This window comes from Acanthopagrus latus, chromosome 13 (genome assembly GCF_904848185.1).
Source record: "Acanthopagrus latus isolate v.2019 chromosome 13, fAcaLat1.1, whole genome shotgun sequence".
In the NCBI taxonomy this organism is placed as follows: domain Eukaryota; kingdom Metazoa; phylum Chordata; class Actinopteri; order Spariformes; family Sparidae; genus Acanthopagrus; species Acanthopagrus latus.
In genome coordinates, this window is record NC_051051.1 from 8,388,824 (window position 1) to 8,406,225 (window position 17,402).

General features: G+C 40.8%; 2 protein-coding genes across 3 annotated transcripts in view; one reads left to right on the plus strand and one right to left on the minus strand.

Annotated features, from left to right (window-relative positions):
- Positions 1 to 17,402, minus strand: part of LOC119031315 (disks large homolog 4) — a 50,420-nt gene continuing 33,018 nt past the window's right edge. The window contains exons 7-22 of one of the 2 annotated variants that reach the window (XM_037119712.1): positions 16,226 to 16,395; positions 15,924 to 16,060; positions 14,269 to 14,413; positions 13,604 to 13,739; positions 13,271 to 13,451; positions 13,057 to 13,159; positions 12,377 to 12,491; positions 8,592 to 8,780; positions 8,069 to 8,111; positions 7,948 to 7,978; positions 7,288 to 7,335; positions 7,085 to 7,186; positions 6,699 to 6,871; positions 6,052 to 6,164; positions 5,833 to 5,924; positions 1 to 3,573 (exon numbers count right to left, since the gene is read on the minus strand). In XM_037119712.1, coding sequence (XP_036975607.1) covers positions 3,467 to 3,573; positions 5,833 to 5,924; positions 6,052 to 6,164; positions 6,699 to 6,871; positions 7,085 to 7,186; positions 7,288 to 7,335; positions 7,948 to 7,978; positions 8,069 to 8,111; positions 8,592 to 8,780; positions 12,377 to 12,491; positions 13,057 to 13,159; positions 13,271 to 13,451; positions 13,604 to 13,739; positions 14,269 to 14,413; positions 15,924 to 16,060; positions 16,226 to 16,395 — 1,885 coding nt within the window. In that variant the 3' untranslated portion in view covers positions 1 to 3,466. The remainder of the gene's footprint in view (positions 3,574 to 5,832; positions 5,925 to 6,051; positions 6,165 to 6,698; positions 6,872 to 7,084; positions 7,187 to 7,287; positions 7,336 to 7,947; positions 7,979 to 8,068; positions 8,112 to 8,591; positions 8,781 to 12,376; positions 12,492 to 13,056; positions 13,160 to 13,270; positions 13,452 to 13,603; positions 13,740 to 14,268; positions 14,414 to 15,923; positions 16,061 to 16,225; positions 16,396 to 17,402) is intronic. The other variant, XM_037119713.1, reaches the window with a different exon arrangement.
- Positions 9,610 to 17,402, plus strand: part of zbtb20 (zinc finger and BTB domain containing 20) — a 119,959-nt gene continuing 112,166 nt past the window's right edge. The window contains exon 1 of the mRNA XM_037119714.1: positions 9,610 to 10,330. The gene's annotated coding sequence lies outside the window, so the exon portion shown is untranslated. The remainder of the gene's footprint in view (positions 10,331 to 17,402) is intronic.

Genomic DNA, 17,402 nt, shown 5'->3' on the forward strand with positions numbered 1-17,402 from the left:
TTTTCAGAAAGCATTTTTAAATTCATTTTATTATTTTATAGCTAATTTACAACAAGCGCTTCACTGAACTGGAACATCTTATTTTGCTTGATATTGTCATTGTTAAATATATTTTTCTGCATCAGTTGACTCTGTTGTAACTTTGTAATCAGTCTTTTCTGTAAAAATTCATATATTTTATAAGGAATATCACACTATGATACGGATGGCTGAGAGAGATATTAAGAAATACATTGAACCCTCAAATAAAGAAATTGAAAACATATTATTCCATTCATGGATGTGTTGTTTCTGTGATTCTCTCAATGTGTAAATGTAAATGGATGTGTGGATGTGCTGATTATCTTTGTGTGTGCATGTGTGTGTGTGTGTGTGTGTGTGTGTGTGTGTGTGTGTGTGTGTTGCCCACCCGGGGTGTGCAGATGTTGTTTGTGTGTGTTTTTTTTCTTATAGAGCAGTTAAAACTGGGCTGTGGCTCTGATGGATTCTGTACTCGCGTCAAATCAGCAGTGTGTGTGGCTAAATCTGAAGCCACGCAGCACTCCAACATCTCTTTTTATATTTACAGCATTTCTGGCCGAGACCCATGAGCTCTCTCAAGGTGGAAAAAAAAAATTACAAAAATATACAGACTTGAGATGGAACCGGTGACAGTTCTGAATAAATAATAAACCATAAACAAGAACAGAAATTGATAGCTGTCACTCACAAGCTTCAGCTGTTCCACCTTGAGCTGAGAGAAGCAAGTGAGCAAAGAAAAAATAAAAAAAAATTAACAAACAATAAATATGAATGGTCACTTCCATCAATACTTCCACCTTCACTCTTATAATTCAGGACAAATTATAAGTAAATACAAACACATGCTCGTAAAACCTCGGAGTCCTTTTTGCTTTCCGCTCGCCGTCCTTTTCCTGCTGAAACCTGTAGCATATAATGCTGTCAGTGCAAACTATAAATACTCTTCATCTTATACACACGTTAAACCATCTTCATTGCATAACATCATAGCAGTATTGCACTACATCTTTACGTGCGTGTCTCACTCTCTCGCTCTGGCACACACACATACGCACAGCACCCATTTATGTATTATACATTATAACCACCAGTGGATGTTATAAAGGATAGATATTCTCATATAGTATCATTTAGTATTTCTTACACAACACACACCTTCTCGCACGCGCACACACACAAGCAGCAGACACACGGAGGCACACGCACACGGTCACACAGACACACACGGCTGCATTGTACATGTGGTTTTTTTTTCGATCCGTTTTCAGCCTAACACAAGACCAGGGTCACATGTGTCAGTTCAAAGCTCTGGTGTGAGGTCTGCTTTACATCGACTCGGACGCTTCAGTTGTCTCTGTGAAGCTTTTTGCTGCGTTTTACAACAATAAAATGGGAACATGAGTAAATTCAACAACCAAACTGCAATATTACCCAAAGAAAGCAATGGAATATTGTTTGGAGATGTTGATTTTTACAGACTTAGTCCCGTTAGAAATTGTCATAAAAAAGATATATATATATATTTATATTCATATTTATATTTATATATAGGCCATTTATTTGTTAAACATGACTTAGCTTTAATTTGTGTGGACACAAGAGGGAGAAAGAAGCAGAGAAAAAGTGGAAGAGAGAGAATAAAAGAAGACCTATTCCTCCCACACAGAGGAGTTTCCACACACATGAATGTGCACATATGCGCACGCACACGGAGACCCACGCACACATACACGCACGCAAGTGCACACAGACACACACACACATGGCTTTTACTGTGGCCACTGGAAACAGTGTGTATGTCTGCGGCTGAGGGATTCTTTTGGAAGAGTGGATGGTGAGTCGGCTGTGGTGCGATGAAGCTAACAGCTCCGCTGTTTGTGCCTAGAGAGATAACATTCATCCTGGATTCTGACTAGCAGGTCAGAACAGCCAGTCCCCCTGTAAGGGAGTGTGCTAGGTTACAGCTGAGGTTACAACTCTTCGTGTGTGTGTGTGTGTGTGTGTGTGTGTGTGTGTGTGTGTGTGTGTGTGTGTGTGTGTGCCAGTGGATGGGTGTGAGAGTGTGTTTGTGTGTGTGGGTGCGTGAGTGTGTGTGCGTAAGAGAGCAGAGGCTAAACTGTATGTCAGAGCATCTACTGCGGTCAGGACTGGCCTCTCCATATGACCAGGTCTCACTGACCGTGTCTCTCTTCTCTTCTTCCTTCATGAGACATGCTAAAAAAACTCCTCCACAATAAGGAGGTGGAGAAGGAGAACACACCTCACCTCCTTGCCTTTCTTTTTTCATTTTTTTTTTAGTCAGATTTTCCGTAGTTTTGTCTCCATTGTCTCTGAGGATGCATGCACAAATTCAGCATATGAGTTTTTTATCATTATAATTATTTGAACTGCTTTTAAATAATGCCTCGCAATATTCAACATGGGGTGATTGAGCAAATGTCAGCCTCGGCTGCTGAGGTTGGATTCTGAGGACGCACTCAGAACCTAGAGGAGATTCACAAGTAAAAGGACTCTTTGCCGAGAAAAGACTCCTTGTCAAGAGGGACTCAGCAGGATCTGGGCACCCCATTCTCAGTCTTCCCCCCTTTTCCTGTCCTGAAACAAGGCAGAGCTGACAGGAGGAGGAGGACAGAAAGCCAGGAGGTGATATAAAAAGAGTGGCCAGTGTCTTTTTTGGACACCTCCTTCTCAGGTGTTCAGTGGGGAGACTCAAGAGTAGGTGGGGAGGGCGAGGTGGTCTTAATACTACCTCAAGGTCCATTCCTGCTGGGTCTCCCTCTGCACTCTTTCAAGCCCTGATCAGACCTAATGTGTCCAGATATATCCAGACTGTGTTGAGCTCCAGATGACATGGACTGCAGTTCACACCTGGCACCAGAATGCATCCGAAATCTCTCAAGTAATCACTTGCGATTGGATTTCACTTCCGATCTGCTTTTATCTGCTGGGGAGCTGCATCTACAAAAATACACATTAGACACTGAGTTGTTTGGCAGCGCTAAATAAACTGTGTTTAGGACATTTTCATCCCCAGTTTGGATGCAGACACAGCTGTAGTTAAGAGTTGTCCACTGGTGGCCAAGATGCATTTTAATGCTTAGTGTGAACGGGGCCCCAATACTCTGGCTCATTAAAATGGAATACTGATTAAGTCTTTTCTCTCAGTCTCTTTCAGTCTAATTACACATCACTGTGTTCACATCTGTCTCAGAGTCTCTTTTTTGGTATCGTTCTTTGCCTCGCTGTGTCACTTCCTGTGTTTGTCTCTGTGTTTGTCTTAGTATGCATTTGTCTCTCTGTGTCATTCTCAGTGATTGCCAAAGCACTGACTTTGCTGGAGGACAGACAGGCAGGCGAGGCTCGCTTGGCTGTGAGGGTGAAGGGTGGTGTCGGTTGGTGGTTGTGAGGAAGGGCGGGGGGAAGGGGGGCTAGGGCGGGTGCAGCATCACAGCCTCTCCCGAGTGGGGATCCAGATGTAAGGCCCTGATTGCTCCTCGATCACTGTCTTTACTTTGTGATAGACCTCTTCAAAGCTGTCCCCTTCCACGACAGCTGCAGCAGGACACAGGATGTGTGAGAGGAAAAACAAAGAGGGATGGAGGGGAAGAAATGGCACAGACGGTGGTGAGGAAAGAGAAGAAAGAAGAAACATTTGAATCACTGGGGGGGAAGCACAAAGAGAGTCAGAGGAAAAGAGGATGTTTATCACTGGGGCGAATAATTTATTCTGAACACTATTCTATACTTGCACAATGTAGTTTGACGTATGTCCGTTTTGCAAACTGCATGTCTGTTTACTTCCTCTGTAGTAACATTCGCCTTTCATCCTTAAACGCACGTTTCTGCTAGATGGGGCGCTCAGTCACAAAATAAAAGATGTAAGCACCATGTGCTCATGGGGGTTTTTGTCTGCATTGTTACAGTACACCATTGCCAATGAAAATCTGTCTACATGATTCCGGCAAAAGTGTTCACAGATGAGGTGATGTTTTAAATCTTTATTTTCGTTATGTTTCATCACATTCACCAACTTCCAACTTCACTCTTTGACTTGGAGGTCATAGGGACATGAACCATTGAATAAAATCAAGATTTCTCTGGTTGTGACAATAAGTAAGTATTGGTAAGTACACAACTCAATAAAATACAGTATGTAATAATGGTCTTATTGTTTTTAGACATTTTATTGCAGAACTGTTACATATTATATCTAGTTAATTATCATACAAGTTAGTTACTCCACCTTTCACAGTTAGTTTTATACATATTGTTAACAGTCTAAGTTTACATTTTTGTGTATAGTGTTTGTAGCATTTCTGATAATTTTGATAATCACCGCACTAATGAGATTAGCCAGCCAGTTAGCCTAGCTGACCACTGAAATGAAGAAAAGTGCCCGTCATTTGAATTTTTCGCATCTCTTCCAAGTGCTTACTGTAAAAAATATACCAGGGGTCTTCAATGTTTTTCAGGCCAAGCTGATAAAGTGACAGAGCTGGGCCTAAAGTAATGTTTAGGGTGGCCTACAGTGTTGTCAGCAGCAGTTGTAGCCTGGTTAATGTCAGCCATGTCAGCCTCACCCTCTTCAGTTTCTCTGGTGGTTTCTGAGGTGGAGGGTATTTCAGAGTCCTTGCTCAATAAGTTACAAAACAATTAATTGTAAGTCACACGATTATCTGTACATTTGGAATAATAATACAGATAAGTGGCCAACTACTTCATTGTCGCACAATGATATAAGTTACGGTTAGGTTAGCTTGCGTATTGTTGCTCAAGGAATGGGTTAGATAATCATCAGTCCTGCCTCAATTGAAATGTTTTCCAATGTTTTGTCTTTGCTAATAATGTGTCGTATTAATGGTCATGTGCATTCAGGCTTTTGGTAAATGGTTGATACTGTTTACAATATGTACAAAGCAAATGGTGACAGGTGAAGTAACTAACTATAGGATGAAAAAGCACTGTGATCACTAAAGTTGGAGGCAAAGGTAACCTTACTGTAGAGTCGACAGGAAGTATACACAGTAAAACAGAAATATATCACACTATATTGTGCAGAATTGATATGGTCTACCTGCATGATCAAAATGTTATTATACATTATGTACACATGTATTTAGCCTACGTTAACATAACCTTCCACATATTGATTCAGTCTCTAAAACATCCTTCAGTGCTTGACAAAATGTCACATACGACAGCTGCTCTCATTTGTCATAGACTGTAGACAGCACTGGATTTGTGAGGAAACCTATCATTCATATTCTGTTGACTGCTGTGATTTGCCTCAAATGTGTCTCAAATGTTAAAATGCCCCAAGTCCTCCCAAAAGGCACTCTTTTCCTCATCTAATTCATTCAGTTCTGCCAGACACCCAGAGGAGTGTAACTGATCTTTGCGGGGGCGGAGGCCTATTTTATCATTAGCATTTGTTGGCCTTAACCAATCAAAAAGAGAAAAAGTAATAAAGTTAAATGCACATTTTGTTACTCTGAAGTCTGTACGTGAGCACCAGCAATAAAATGAAAAAAAACAGACAATCTGTTGTTTCTAAAATCTTTGTAATCATAAATCATAAAAAAATCATTTTTATGATCGCACTCCACACCAAACAGATTATGAGAAAGCGAACAGTGGAGTGCAAACACATTTGTATTTGCTTACGTTTACCATCTGGTGCTGCAATAATCCAAACCCAAATCCATGAGTGGACTGTACAGGGTGTCCGTTTGCTACCTAGAAATCCAATGCTCCGCGTGTAACCTTGTGTGCTCATCCTTTCTGTGTATGCGTCAAACCCTCTGCTCTTACCCGAGAAACACTCTAGGAAGTCTTGTTCTAGTTTGAGGGCTCGATCCATTCCTTTCCTGGCCTGCTCCTCTGTCAGGCGAGTGTTGATCTCTCTGTTCACATCATGCAGAAAAATAAAATCATTATAAAACACATGGTTCCATGATCTGCAGCATATTCAATGTCCTTTCACCCTGCATTTTAAAATGTAGGCTATGAAGAAACTTTGGCAGTACGCACAGGACATTCTCCAGTGACTTGGGCCGGACAAAGATGGCGATGGGATGGAGCTGAGCTGCTTGTAGTCTGCGCACAGCATTGGCCGATACATCCAGGATGCAGTGTTTCCCTTGCTGCTTGTGCACACACGCGGGGGGAGAAAGGATGTGGGGTTAATAAATAAAACTTGTTATTTTAGTCACAACTGTTATTAAACAAGCCATGAGAGGTTAAATTTATTTATTGGCTTTTAGAAAACATTTCAAAGAAAGTGACAAAGAAAGTGTTTTCGATCACTAATAAGTTGCACATTTTTAAAGGTTCATTTCGTAAGAGTAGACCAACAGTTTAATTCAAAAGCAAAACAAATGGGGGGGCAGCAAATCACCAGAGTTACCTGCTGACTGTAGCTGCCTTCACCTAGTTAGCTCAGATAGCCATGCAGCTAGCAGCCTGGACTGGAGGCTCAAAGCACCAGAGCAGTGTTTTATTAATGCTGCTAGCACAGGAGTTTTGGACTGAAATGAGTTAGGGCTATCTGTTTAGCATGCTTACTTAGGTAGATATCTCTGATAGTGCTTTCATATTGCCCCTTTAAGTCGGTTACAAAAAGGAATTCTATCATTGATATTAAATCTTTATTCCTAGTACAATATGTCGATGCGCACCTGTTCAGCCACCTCGCGGACACTCTGTACACTGGTACCATACAGATGACTGTTGTACTGGCCCGCCTCGATGAACCGATGGCTCTGGATGTCCTTCTCCATCTGTTCCCGTGAAGAAACAAAGTGATAGTCCCGCCCATCCACCTCGTACTCCCTCTTGGGCCGCGTGGTGTCTGTCAGGCGAAGAACAAAACAATTAAAGCAGCACGCACACTCACCCCTTCCTTGAATCTCTTTAATCTCTTTCATTTTCAATCAACAACTTCCCTGGAACGGATGTATTATGCAGACATCACCCTAAAATGGCTGCAGGTGGCAGCACTGACATCAAATTAAAAAAATCTGAGAACGGATCGGTCTATGCGACTGGCAGCACAATTACTTACGTGGGACACAAGATCCAAACTTATCAGGGAACTCAGACAACAGGTCATCATTTATCCTGTCTTTCACAGGGCCCAGAATGATGATGGGCCTCGCATAATGAACTAGAGAGAAAAAAAGAGAACATTCAAACAAGGGAATTTTAAAACAGAAAGGAGACCTAACACAAAATCCTTAAAATAATGTCCTTCTTTTATGATCTTACCTTCCACCTGGGTGACCGTCTCATAACTGTGTGAGGTCTTATCTCTCCCTGGTGACAGAGCAGACAAACATTCAACCAAATTCCTTTTTTTTGCAATCATAAATGACATTTAGATTGTTCTGCATGTGTGCTCGAGTCTTTTTTATTTTTTGTGCGATGTATTTTCAAATGTCGCAGCCATTACATCAGCTGTCGTCACCGACAAGAACAGGAAACAAGTGGCTCTTTTGGAGATGAAGTCTGGCGTAAATGTGAATAAAGAAGGTTGATTGTGTTTGTAGTTGGCAGCCTGTGGCAGCGGTGTCCACAAATGGATGACAGTGATGCCAAAAAGGGGACTAAAGGGCCTGCTCTCTGACTGCAGTTATTGGCAGTTAACACATTTGCAGGATGCTAGTTGCAACTTCAATTGAGCTATTAATCCTGTCATGGACAAACAAAACAGGATCTTTATGTCTGGCCTCCATTTACGGTCCATTTACATTCAGTGTATACAAATAAAAATTCAGATGTTGTATGTGCATGTGTCACCAAACCTTGACCCCATGTTGCTGTGTCCTGCCCATTACTTCAGTGCTAAACGTAATCAGCTAGAGCTAGTAACATATGTAAATGGCAGCTTACAGTGTCAATAGTACATTTGCGCGTCACTGTAATTACCTTGAGTGCTCAAGCTGTCTCGACCGTGGTCCTGCGACGGAAACGAGAGCAGAGATTTACACACTGGGAAACAGTTTGAGAGAACAGGCCTGGGTCAAACAGCTCCGTTGAATGAACTTACCCTCTCTTTGGTGTTGACACGAGACCACTCTTTTCTTTCCACCCTGCAATGACGAGGAGTAAGAAGAAAAAATGTTTACATTTTGTAGACAGAACAGTCAAGCTAAAATGGTTAAGAAGCTACTAATTAAACTACATTTAGCTATTTATCTACTCTTAGATAGGGTAGAATAATGGTTTTAGTTAATCTTTAAAATAAGCTTCAGTATTAGTTTTCTTTATTATGATAATAATAGTCAGGAGCAATATTTAAAACGTTTAGAATAGGTATACAAACTTCATGAGGGCAATTGATTCATATTCACAATAGACATATGCACCAATGCACCCTCAAGCTTGTTGTGTTGACAAATTTGACCAAATTAACAAAGATTACAACTAAATTATAAAAATTACAACTTATTTTTTATTTATTTAATTTAATTAGGGTTGAACTTACATGTTTTTCATATCTATCTTAAGTTTAGGTTTGTAGGGAAAAAAAAAAAAAAGAGATCAGAAGTCCTTGTCCCATGCTCACTCACAGTGTGTCTGACCTGTGCTTGCTGGGGATGAAGCCAACCTCCTCAGCCTCATTCTGAGGGCTGACCTTACGGGCCTGCCACCACTCCTCATCTCCGCAGTCCAACACATGCAGCACATCCCCAAACTTGAAGCCCAGTGCCTGACTGAGGAAGCCACAGTCCGCAGTCTTGTCATAGTCAAAAAGAGCCCTGTGTGATTGAAGGATTATGATCAGTCACTTAATAAAAAACTCTTTAAAATGACATTCAACCAATATTACGAACAGCAACGAGGTGTATATTGTGTATTATTTTTATGGTGCTCCTTGTATATGTAATATCATTGTTTTGGTTTTTTTTGGTCAAAAGTCATAATATCTATTAAACAGACACACAAAACATTTTTAAACTTGATTAGAAAATTCAGGTGTCAATAGATTATAGATAGATATTACAGTCAGAAGCTAGGAAAACACATCCTTCTACATTAGTAAAATTGCAAGCTTGTTTCTGGCCACCAGTGGCAGCACTGAGCACTGGGCAGGACTCCATTAACTCCAGAAACTGGGTGAGGAAGAAATTCTGTTCTTGAATTCATACATACTGTTACTGTGTCTCAGTTCAGGGTCTGCATCCTTCTGAGGCTGCATTTAAAGGCCAATTATGTCACAACGCCGCGTGAAGGCTCCTCCAAATGCAGCCCACAAATGCGGCCTTCTTTTTTTTTTAACCTGTTTTTGGAGGATGCACCGTTACTATCCTTTGTGGCCTAACATATTCCAAGATTCTTTGTGCGTCCGAAAAAGAAGAGAGAAAGAGAGAAAATGACGACGTAAGGGTGAAGACATCCGGTGACGCAACCAGGAAATGCTCCAAAGGCTAAACCGTCCCATTTAACAACAGTCCCTCTCCGAAAGACTCACCTTCGAAGACCTCAAAGGCCGGGTCCTTCGAAGGATGCAGACCCTGAATTGAGACACAACAGGTGTCTGGTGATTTCCATTCGCCCAAGTCCTGTTTTTATTACTTTACACGCACCTGTCACTGGTGTGATATGTTCAACTGCCCTCTTGTTGTTTCTATTTCGAGCCCATGTCTGATAAGCAACACGGAATGGCTGTAGTAGGTGCCTTTGTCATTCAGCCATTCATGACCATCACAGGTAACACTAAGTTGTACTGACAGCAACAAAAAACCCATTCCTAGAGACTCAACATGTGAAGAAGGACAGTATGCCATTAGAATCCTGTAAATGGTCAGTTGTCCCGTCGCCATTTTATTGTAGCTTCCCTCCAAAACTCCCGCCACTCTCCATGAAACTGTTACCATGGAGACATCCTGCTTCTTCTCTGGTCCCAGTCCCAGTCCCAGTTTTTTTTTTTTTTCAGTCAGAGTGAAGTTACCGAGAAACTTATAGTTTTAAAAAATATCTATTTCAACGACGTTATCACTCGCGGTCGGATTAGCTAACATGCAGTATCCAACCTGAATGTTACTGTTACAGCGGTACCGTTGCTGCTGCAGTTAAGCTAACTCTACGTTAGCTTAGTTATGTTATTAGCCGTTAGCTCTGGGTGAGTGGAGACGCAGTCCAGAGTCTCTCTGCTCCAGCGGTCTCCCGGACAAAACAGGATGATATACACCGGACTTAGAACAACAGCACAGTCTCTCTTCATGTTCCTGTCGCTACTGGCTAGGAGCTACACCTGGACCCGAACGTCACTTGTCACCATGAGACCAACGACGAGGCTCTTCTCAAGGTAAGACGCATGTTGCCTTAACTTTACTCTCCGCTGTAGCTTAACTGCACTGTGATCTCCGACTGGATGTTTGCTCATTGTAGCAGGGCTAGCATCATATCGTATTCTATTGCTGCTTGCTTGCTTGGTTGGTTTGATTGGTTGGTGTGATTACTCTTTGACAGTACAGATGAGTGGAGAGGCGCTGTTCGGGGTGCTGAAACAGTGGTGAGCTGCAGCAGTCACAGTTTATCTGTATTTACACAACTTTGTACTGGAAAGATGGCGTGATCCCTGCAGCCTCCTCTGTAGGCATTTGTGTATTTTGGCCTCATATGTGCTGCCCTGTAGTGTAACTGAAGTATACGTTTCTCTATGCGCAATTGGTTATTTTGTTGTCTAACATCATAACACAGAAGTTCTTGAACAGGGGAATACAGCAAACGTTGAAGTGGTGCAATGATGTGTTTTACTAGTAGATGCATTAAGTATAGAATGGTTAGTGACTCCCTTAAATCTGCTTGAAACACATAAAAGTCAGTGAGTCACATTTTGGTACACAGTGTCCTCAGTTTTTGTTGGAGTGTATAACCTTGCAGTTAAGCTTGTTTATAGGCTTACCATATTATGTAAATTTGTTATCTGAGCCTTTTAAGTCAGTACCTTTTTATTAAATTTTAAGCCATGAGCCAGCATAAGCTAAGACATGAAACTTGACCTTATTCAAAGCCCAAAATATATAAAACGGTGCTTATTGGCTAATAAGATGGATGGACTATTCGGGGGATTGGACATTTTGAATGAATTCATGTCACTGCCACTCTACTCACAAAGCTGGACTCATACAGTATTTGCAATCGCATGTGTACATTTCCCCTTCCCTTGTAGTGTATCGTTTCTTGCAAATGCCGCCTTGTATTGTCATTCTATCTCTCTGTCTCGGCCTCCACTTTCACGATTCAGATTGTCTCTGACTTGTGCAACTTAGGATTGCCTATTGTGCAGAACTGCTCCAGTGACCAGTGAACATGATGATGAACATGAAACAACAAGGGTGATATCAGCTTGCCATCCCATATAGTTCATGAATACTTCTCACAATCAAATTTGTCCTTGTGACTCTCTCTTTCAAAACTCAACATGTCATCTCTATTAAGGCTTTACCCCAGCTCTAGGAATTTAAAACAAAGACAACAGTTGGCACCATCACAGTGCTTTAGTGGATGAGTAGCTTTGCTCACATCATGACTTATTAGTATAGTAATAGTGTTGGTAACAGTGTTGAAAGCTCAGTGTCGAATATTGTTGAATATTTGCAGCAGTTTCAAAACTCATTTTCAACAATGTCGATACACCCGTACAAGCTACACTTTGACTCTCTCACACAGGCCCACCACCTCCCACTCTCCTGACTATAGTCAGAAGTAAATTAACTTAGATGCTGTTGTGCTTAACACACAGTACAGAAGCCGTGTTATATTTGCTTGTAAATAAAAATCTAAAATTAAACGGCCGCAATGTTGTGTCAATTTTTCCCCATGGTATTGCACATGTTATCAAGGGATTGTGTTGAAGTTAGAAATGACAGTTTTGTGACCACACTTCAACAATGCTGTAAAAGATTCAGTTCAATTTTGCAAGTGCTGAGCACTCAAGTAATGTCTTATATAAACTCCTCTGGACCAAAAGCAGCTGTTTATTAGCTAATGCCTGATGCTGGTAGACATTTACTCTGGCTAAATAGGCATAACAATGCTGACTAGTGTGCAAATGTAGATGTGTTTACACAAGATTATTAACATTACCCAGCAGGCTGATTATCTACAAAACCAGTCAACACAGCATTCCCTCATGAAAAGCTGCATTAAATTAAACCAATCCCAGATAATTTAAAATCCTTGAAATAACCAAACTGCAAACATAAATATGTAATCATAATTATTGTTGCCCAATAGCTGGGGATCTTGGCTATATGGAGGTCAAAGGCATCTAAAAACTCTCTCTAATTTAACTCTCTTTAAGCCTCTGTTTGTACCAGTGGTACTATTTCTACTTGATGTGTGAGACCTGATGTAGAAGCCTCTCTTTGGGTTGCTCCTTAGCGTTGTGGTCCCGGAGCCCATGCTGCTGTTCATCAGCTGTTCCCTCAAGTCGTGGATCTTAGCCTCAAAACGGCTGTACTCTGAAACACACAAATAAAAATACATAAAGATCTTTGGGCTTACATTCAGACACGCTAAAAATGTTCTAAGAAAGTGACAGCAATGCACCGATATAATTATTTTCTCGCCAAAAAAAAAAACCAAACCTATTCTTATACCTCAACATAGAGCAAAGATCTAATGTTAGTGCACTCTTTTTCCCAAAATTGAAATCTATGGCACAAAAATTATAAAATGTAACTTCTTTCTTTCCAATGTAAATTAAGAGATTACAAATTATTTGCATGTTTATTTGCCTTAATTTCTGCCCAACTGATTAAAAATCCTTTTTTAAATTTTCTGCTGGCAACAAAAGAGACACAAAGACAAACGGTAAACAGGAATTGATAGAGGTAACAAAGTAAAATCAACCTTCAAATGTCTTGTCATCAGTACATTTTTGAGATGGGTGGATTTCTAGCTGATAAGAAATAAGTATAATTTAAAATAGTGTCGACAAATTCACCTTAAAGGGGCACTATATAGTTTTGGAGACAAAATTCAAACCCAGATTTTTTAAAAAGCACAATATTAATGTGGCTTTACCATCAGGTCTGTATTGAGCGATGATGGTCACTGTCTGGCCAGCGTTCTTCAGTGCTGCAGCTGCCTGTTCGTGTGTGGCCATACGCAGGTCCACGCCGTTCACCTGACACACACACACAGCATGACCGTTAACAACAGCAAAATCACTTAGTGACACCATGGAATACATTAATGTGTGGGTGTGAGAACTTTGTAAAGATAAAATAGTCTTTACACTGAGGATCTGATCGCCCTTGTGCAGCTCTCCGCTGAGGTCAGCTGGCCCCCCTGCCAGGATGAAGGAGATAAAGATTCCCTCTCCGTCCTCCCCTCCAACAATGTTGAAGCCCAAACCGGTGGAGCCTCGGTGGATCAAAACTCGGCGAGGCTCCCTGGAGAAGGGATACAGGAGAATACTGTGCACATATAACATAGACTAAAAATAAACAATAATACTCATGGCAGTCCCTCTAATACTACTACTACTAGTACTGCTAATATGAATACTACTAATAATAATTCAGTATACAGTACATGAGAAATGTTTAGCTGAAGAATCACTGCTCACCTGGGGATGTCATCATCTCCCATCATGCCATGCAGAACCGGAGAAAACCGACTAGGTGAGGTGGGAGTGAGGGCTTGTGGGTAATCTGACCCAAGATAGTTGGGGTGGCTGAGTTCAGTATCCATATGGGAATATGCTAGAACAATAGACACAAAACCAAAAGAGGTATAATATAACAGGCAGTAATTGCACACGTGTAGTATTTTAGATCAAACTACTGGCTATTCCAAATGCACATATCAAATCTGATATTTCTGTATGAATAATTCTTTGTAATTATCTGATGATAGCCTATTGCAACAAGTGAATTACCTTGCCAAGGTTGTTTCTTTTTTTGTCACAAGAGCAGACTTTCATCAAGAGGTGGACTCAGGTCAAGGTACATTTTTGTGCTTTTGTGAGGAAAAAAACGAACCCTGCACTTGTGCACCTCAGCTTTGAAATTTCACAGAACTCCAACAGTCATCTCAAACGATTTACACAGAAAAGCCCTCTAATCCCTTCACTCAGATCTGGAGAAAAATCTCTCATTTTTGTGGGTGTACATTCTTAGGCTGGACATTTGATAGCAGTTTTCTGGCCTGATTTTAGATAACAACCTTTAGCACAACCCACTGTGCCAATCATCAAACAGAGCAGATTTTTTACACAGAGAGGGGGCTTACTGCTGGTGAGGTCTGGGGGGTTGTAGGAGTTGGTCAGGAACAGGTTGTTGGGCTTGGCCACCCTGAGGTACACCACCTCAGCTGTGTTCTTCAGAGCCCCTACTGCATCCTCATGCATCACATCCTCCAGACACACGTTGTTCACCTGATGTCAACGTCAAGCAGGGAAACACAATCAGATTCAGTATAAAGGGATATGCTAGGGAGGGTGACTGCTTACTTACAAAGGTGCTCAACATCTATAATCAGACAACAGATCAACATTTAGATCTAGAGTAAGTAGCGAAATTTGGGGAAAAAAGTAAAATTGAAATGTATATCGGTCTGTTAAGAATTAGTGACTTTGAATCCCCAAAGCTTCAACTGACATTACATTTAAATCATGCACAAGGTAAGGGTCGTTCTGATACCAGTATTGGAAATGCCACAGATAAAGCCTAAAATCCCTCACAAGTCTGGAACTGGACCCTCCTACTTCCTAGCAGTGTTCTGTACACCTCTATGCAACTTTTAACTGCACAAGTGTACAGCAAGCAAATTGTGTAATTTCCAGCATGTCATCAAATTGAGATTAGTTGATATTTCTGTTTTTTTTCATTCATGACTGTCAAACTAGATAATAAGATATTAAAAGCAAGTTTGATGGCTTTCATTCTATTTATGTATTTGATGCTGGGCCAAGCTGAAATGATAGCAATCATATCAGATCCATACAGGGTTGGCAGCATAGGTTAATAATAATAATAATAATAATAATAATAATAATCATAATAATAATAATAATAATAATAATAATAATAATAATAATAATGTATGTATTTATGCATTGGTATCAGACTTGGACTCTGTATTGGCTAATATGCAAGTTCAGGTGTCACGATCAGTAAGGAAAAAATGGTACTGGAACATGTCTCTAAAACTGACTGGAAATTATTTCCTCACCCTTAAAATCATAAGAGAAATTGCTATTGATTTGAATAGATAGATATTTAAACTGCAGTATCATAGTCCACATCATCACTTGAAAGTATTTGTTGCAGTACTAAATACTAAGTTGGTGGTTTCCAATAAAGATAAGCTACACTAAAATAAAGCTGCTGGTCCCTCTGCATTGGGAGCACTTAAAGGTAATATTGACCTGAACAAGCACTGTTTGTCAAGAAGATAACAAAAAATAACGTTGTTACTTGTGACGTAACATAGCCATTGCTGATAAATGTATTTTCTAACAAATTCATAATAAGCAGAAGCGTTGTCATGTCCCACTGAGATGTAATGTATTTGCTGAGACACCATTTAGTAGAAACCAAGCACCATTTTGAGGTTGCTGGTGCTGAGTTTGCCATCAGCTGCTTTGTTACAGTCTCTCTGTACTCCAGCAGATGGCAGCATTGCTGTTTGAGAATCGTTGTGGCAGGATGCCACATCCTACATGTCTATTAACATATTAATGAAAGTCATTTCAGGCCTTAAATCACAGCTGTAATTTATCTCGGCAGGAGATACAAAAATCCTGCTTGTACACACTTGTGTCGGCGTGTGTGTGAATATGTATCTGAATGCTCCAAAGGTGAGAGTCTGAGGCTATCAGTGATGTGTATTTGTGCTGGCACACATCTCTGCATGCTACTAGTTATTACACATGAGTGACCAACCGCTAAGATCTTGTCCCCGATCTGCAGACGCCCATCTTTATGGGCCGCCCCGCCTTCAATGATCTTGGTGACATAGATACTGTTATCTCCTGGTATGTGCTGGTTTCCCACCCCTCCAGCAATGCTGAAACCTAATCCTGTGAACAGGGAGCAATGAGAGAGGCAGAGAGTGAGCAAAGGAGGTATGGGTTAACACAGCGCAGATTTGCTAAATCCAGAGGGCACAGCTTAGCTGGGTATAAAGAATCCTTAAGCCCACACAAAAGCGACGATGCTGTACACGAGTCCACACTTCCACATACCTTTGGGCCCTTTGATGAGTTTGATTTCAGTGACTTTCTCTGCAGCCGGTTTTCTGCGGAGAACATAGAGGCGGACAATAGCACCTGCCTCCTTGAGAGCTTCGACAGCTTGGCTGTGGGTCACCTCCCTTACGTCAACGTCATTCACAAATAAGATGCAGTCATTCACACTAAGGAATAGGGAGAATGAGAGAGAGAGAAGAATGGAGAAGACAGCATGAAATCGGGTCTAATCCTCCACCAGAGGAGGTCAGGACAAGTCAATCTCCAACTATAGCTGTAGGGATACAGTTTCACTCATGACATCTGGCCCTCCCCCACAAACTCTCCATATACAATATTAACGAGGGTAAAAAACCTTCTGCTATTGATCTAGAATAAGGCTTGGTTGTAGTAAAACTCTCTTTGTCTTGAAAATGATGAGAAGCTGATATGTGAAGTACAAGTGACAGCCTGTGTGCAGAGGAGAAGCTGATTTCCAAGCAAGGAGATTTTGATGAAATAGCTATTTCAGGCGTTCACATTCTTCCTCCAAGGGCCTAAAAACTCTACTTATCACTATTCTATTCATGCGTTCAAATGGATTTTTATGGCCAAGTAAATTATAGTGTGTAAAATTTTGTAAGACTGAAATAACACTCGAGGGCTGCAAGAGTTTTAACAAATGAAGCTTAGCAAAAGCAAAAGAAGATAGTCAGAGAGAGCATTTTCATGCTAACTCGGTTTATTTACATTCTCTCACTCTTTCTTCCTTGTCCAGCTCGAAACACAATCAACTGGCTGAGGGCGGTCACTCTTTCGGTTAAACCTATCAGATGTTGCCACAACCTCTGCAAGCCAGTCCTTTCCTTGCTGCTATCAGCTGTCATTTCATTGTCAATTCAGTTTTGGTTGTGTTTTTTTTTTTTATCAGCCCCTTATTATTTTCTTATCAGTTTTAGTTGAGCTGGCTATCACCTGAATTAGCTCTAGCAAAAGTCTGTTGTCATCTAAAATGGATGTAATGAGAGAATATTTGTACACCATTCATTTAGGTTTTCTTAGTCAAAGAGAAAAATCTACCACGACTTTGTGCTTTGCATTTATATTTTTATAACAGGAGATTTAAATAAGTTAAATTAGCTCTTAGATTTAGTTTCACCCCTTCTTGAAAGTAATGTTTTAGAGATATAACAAC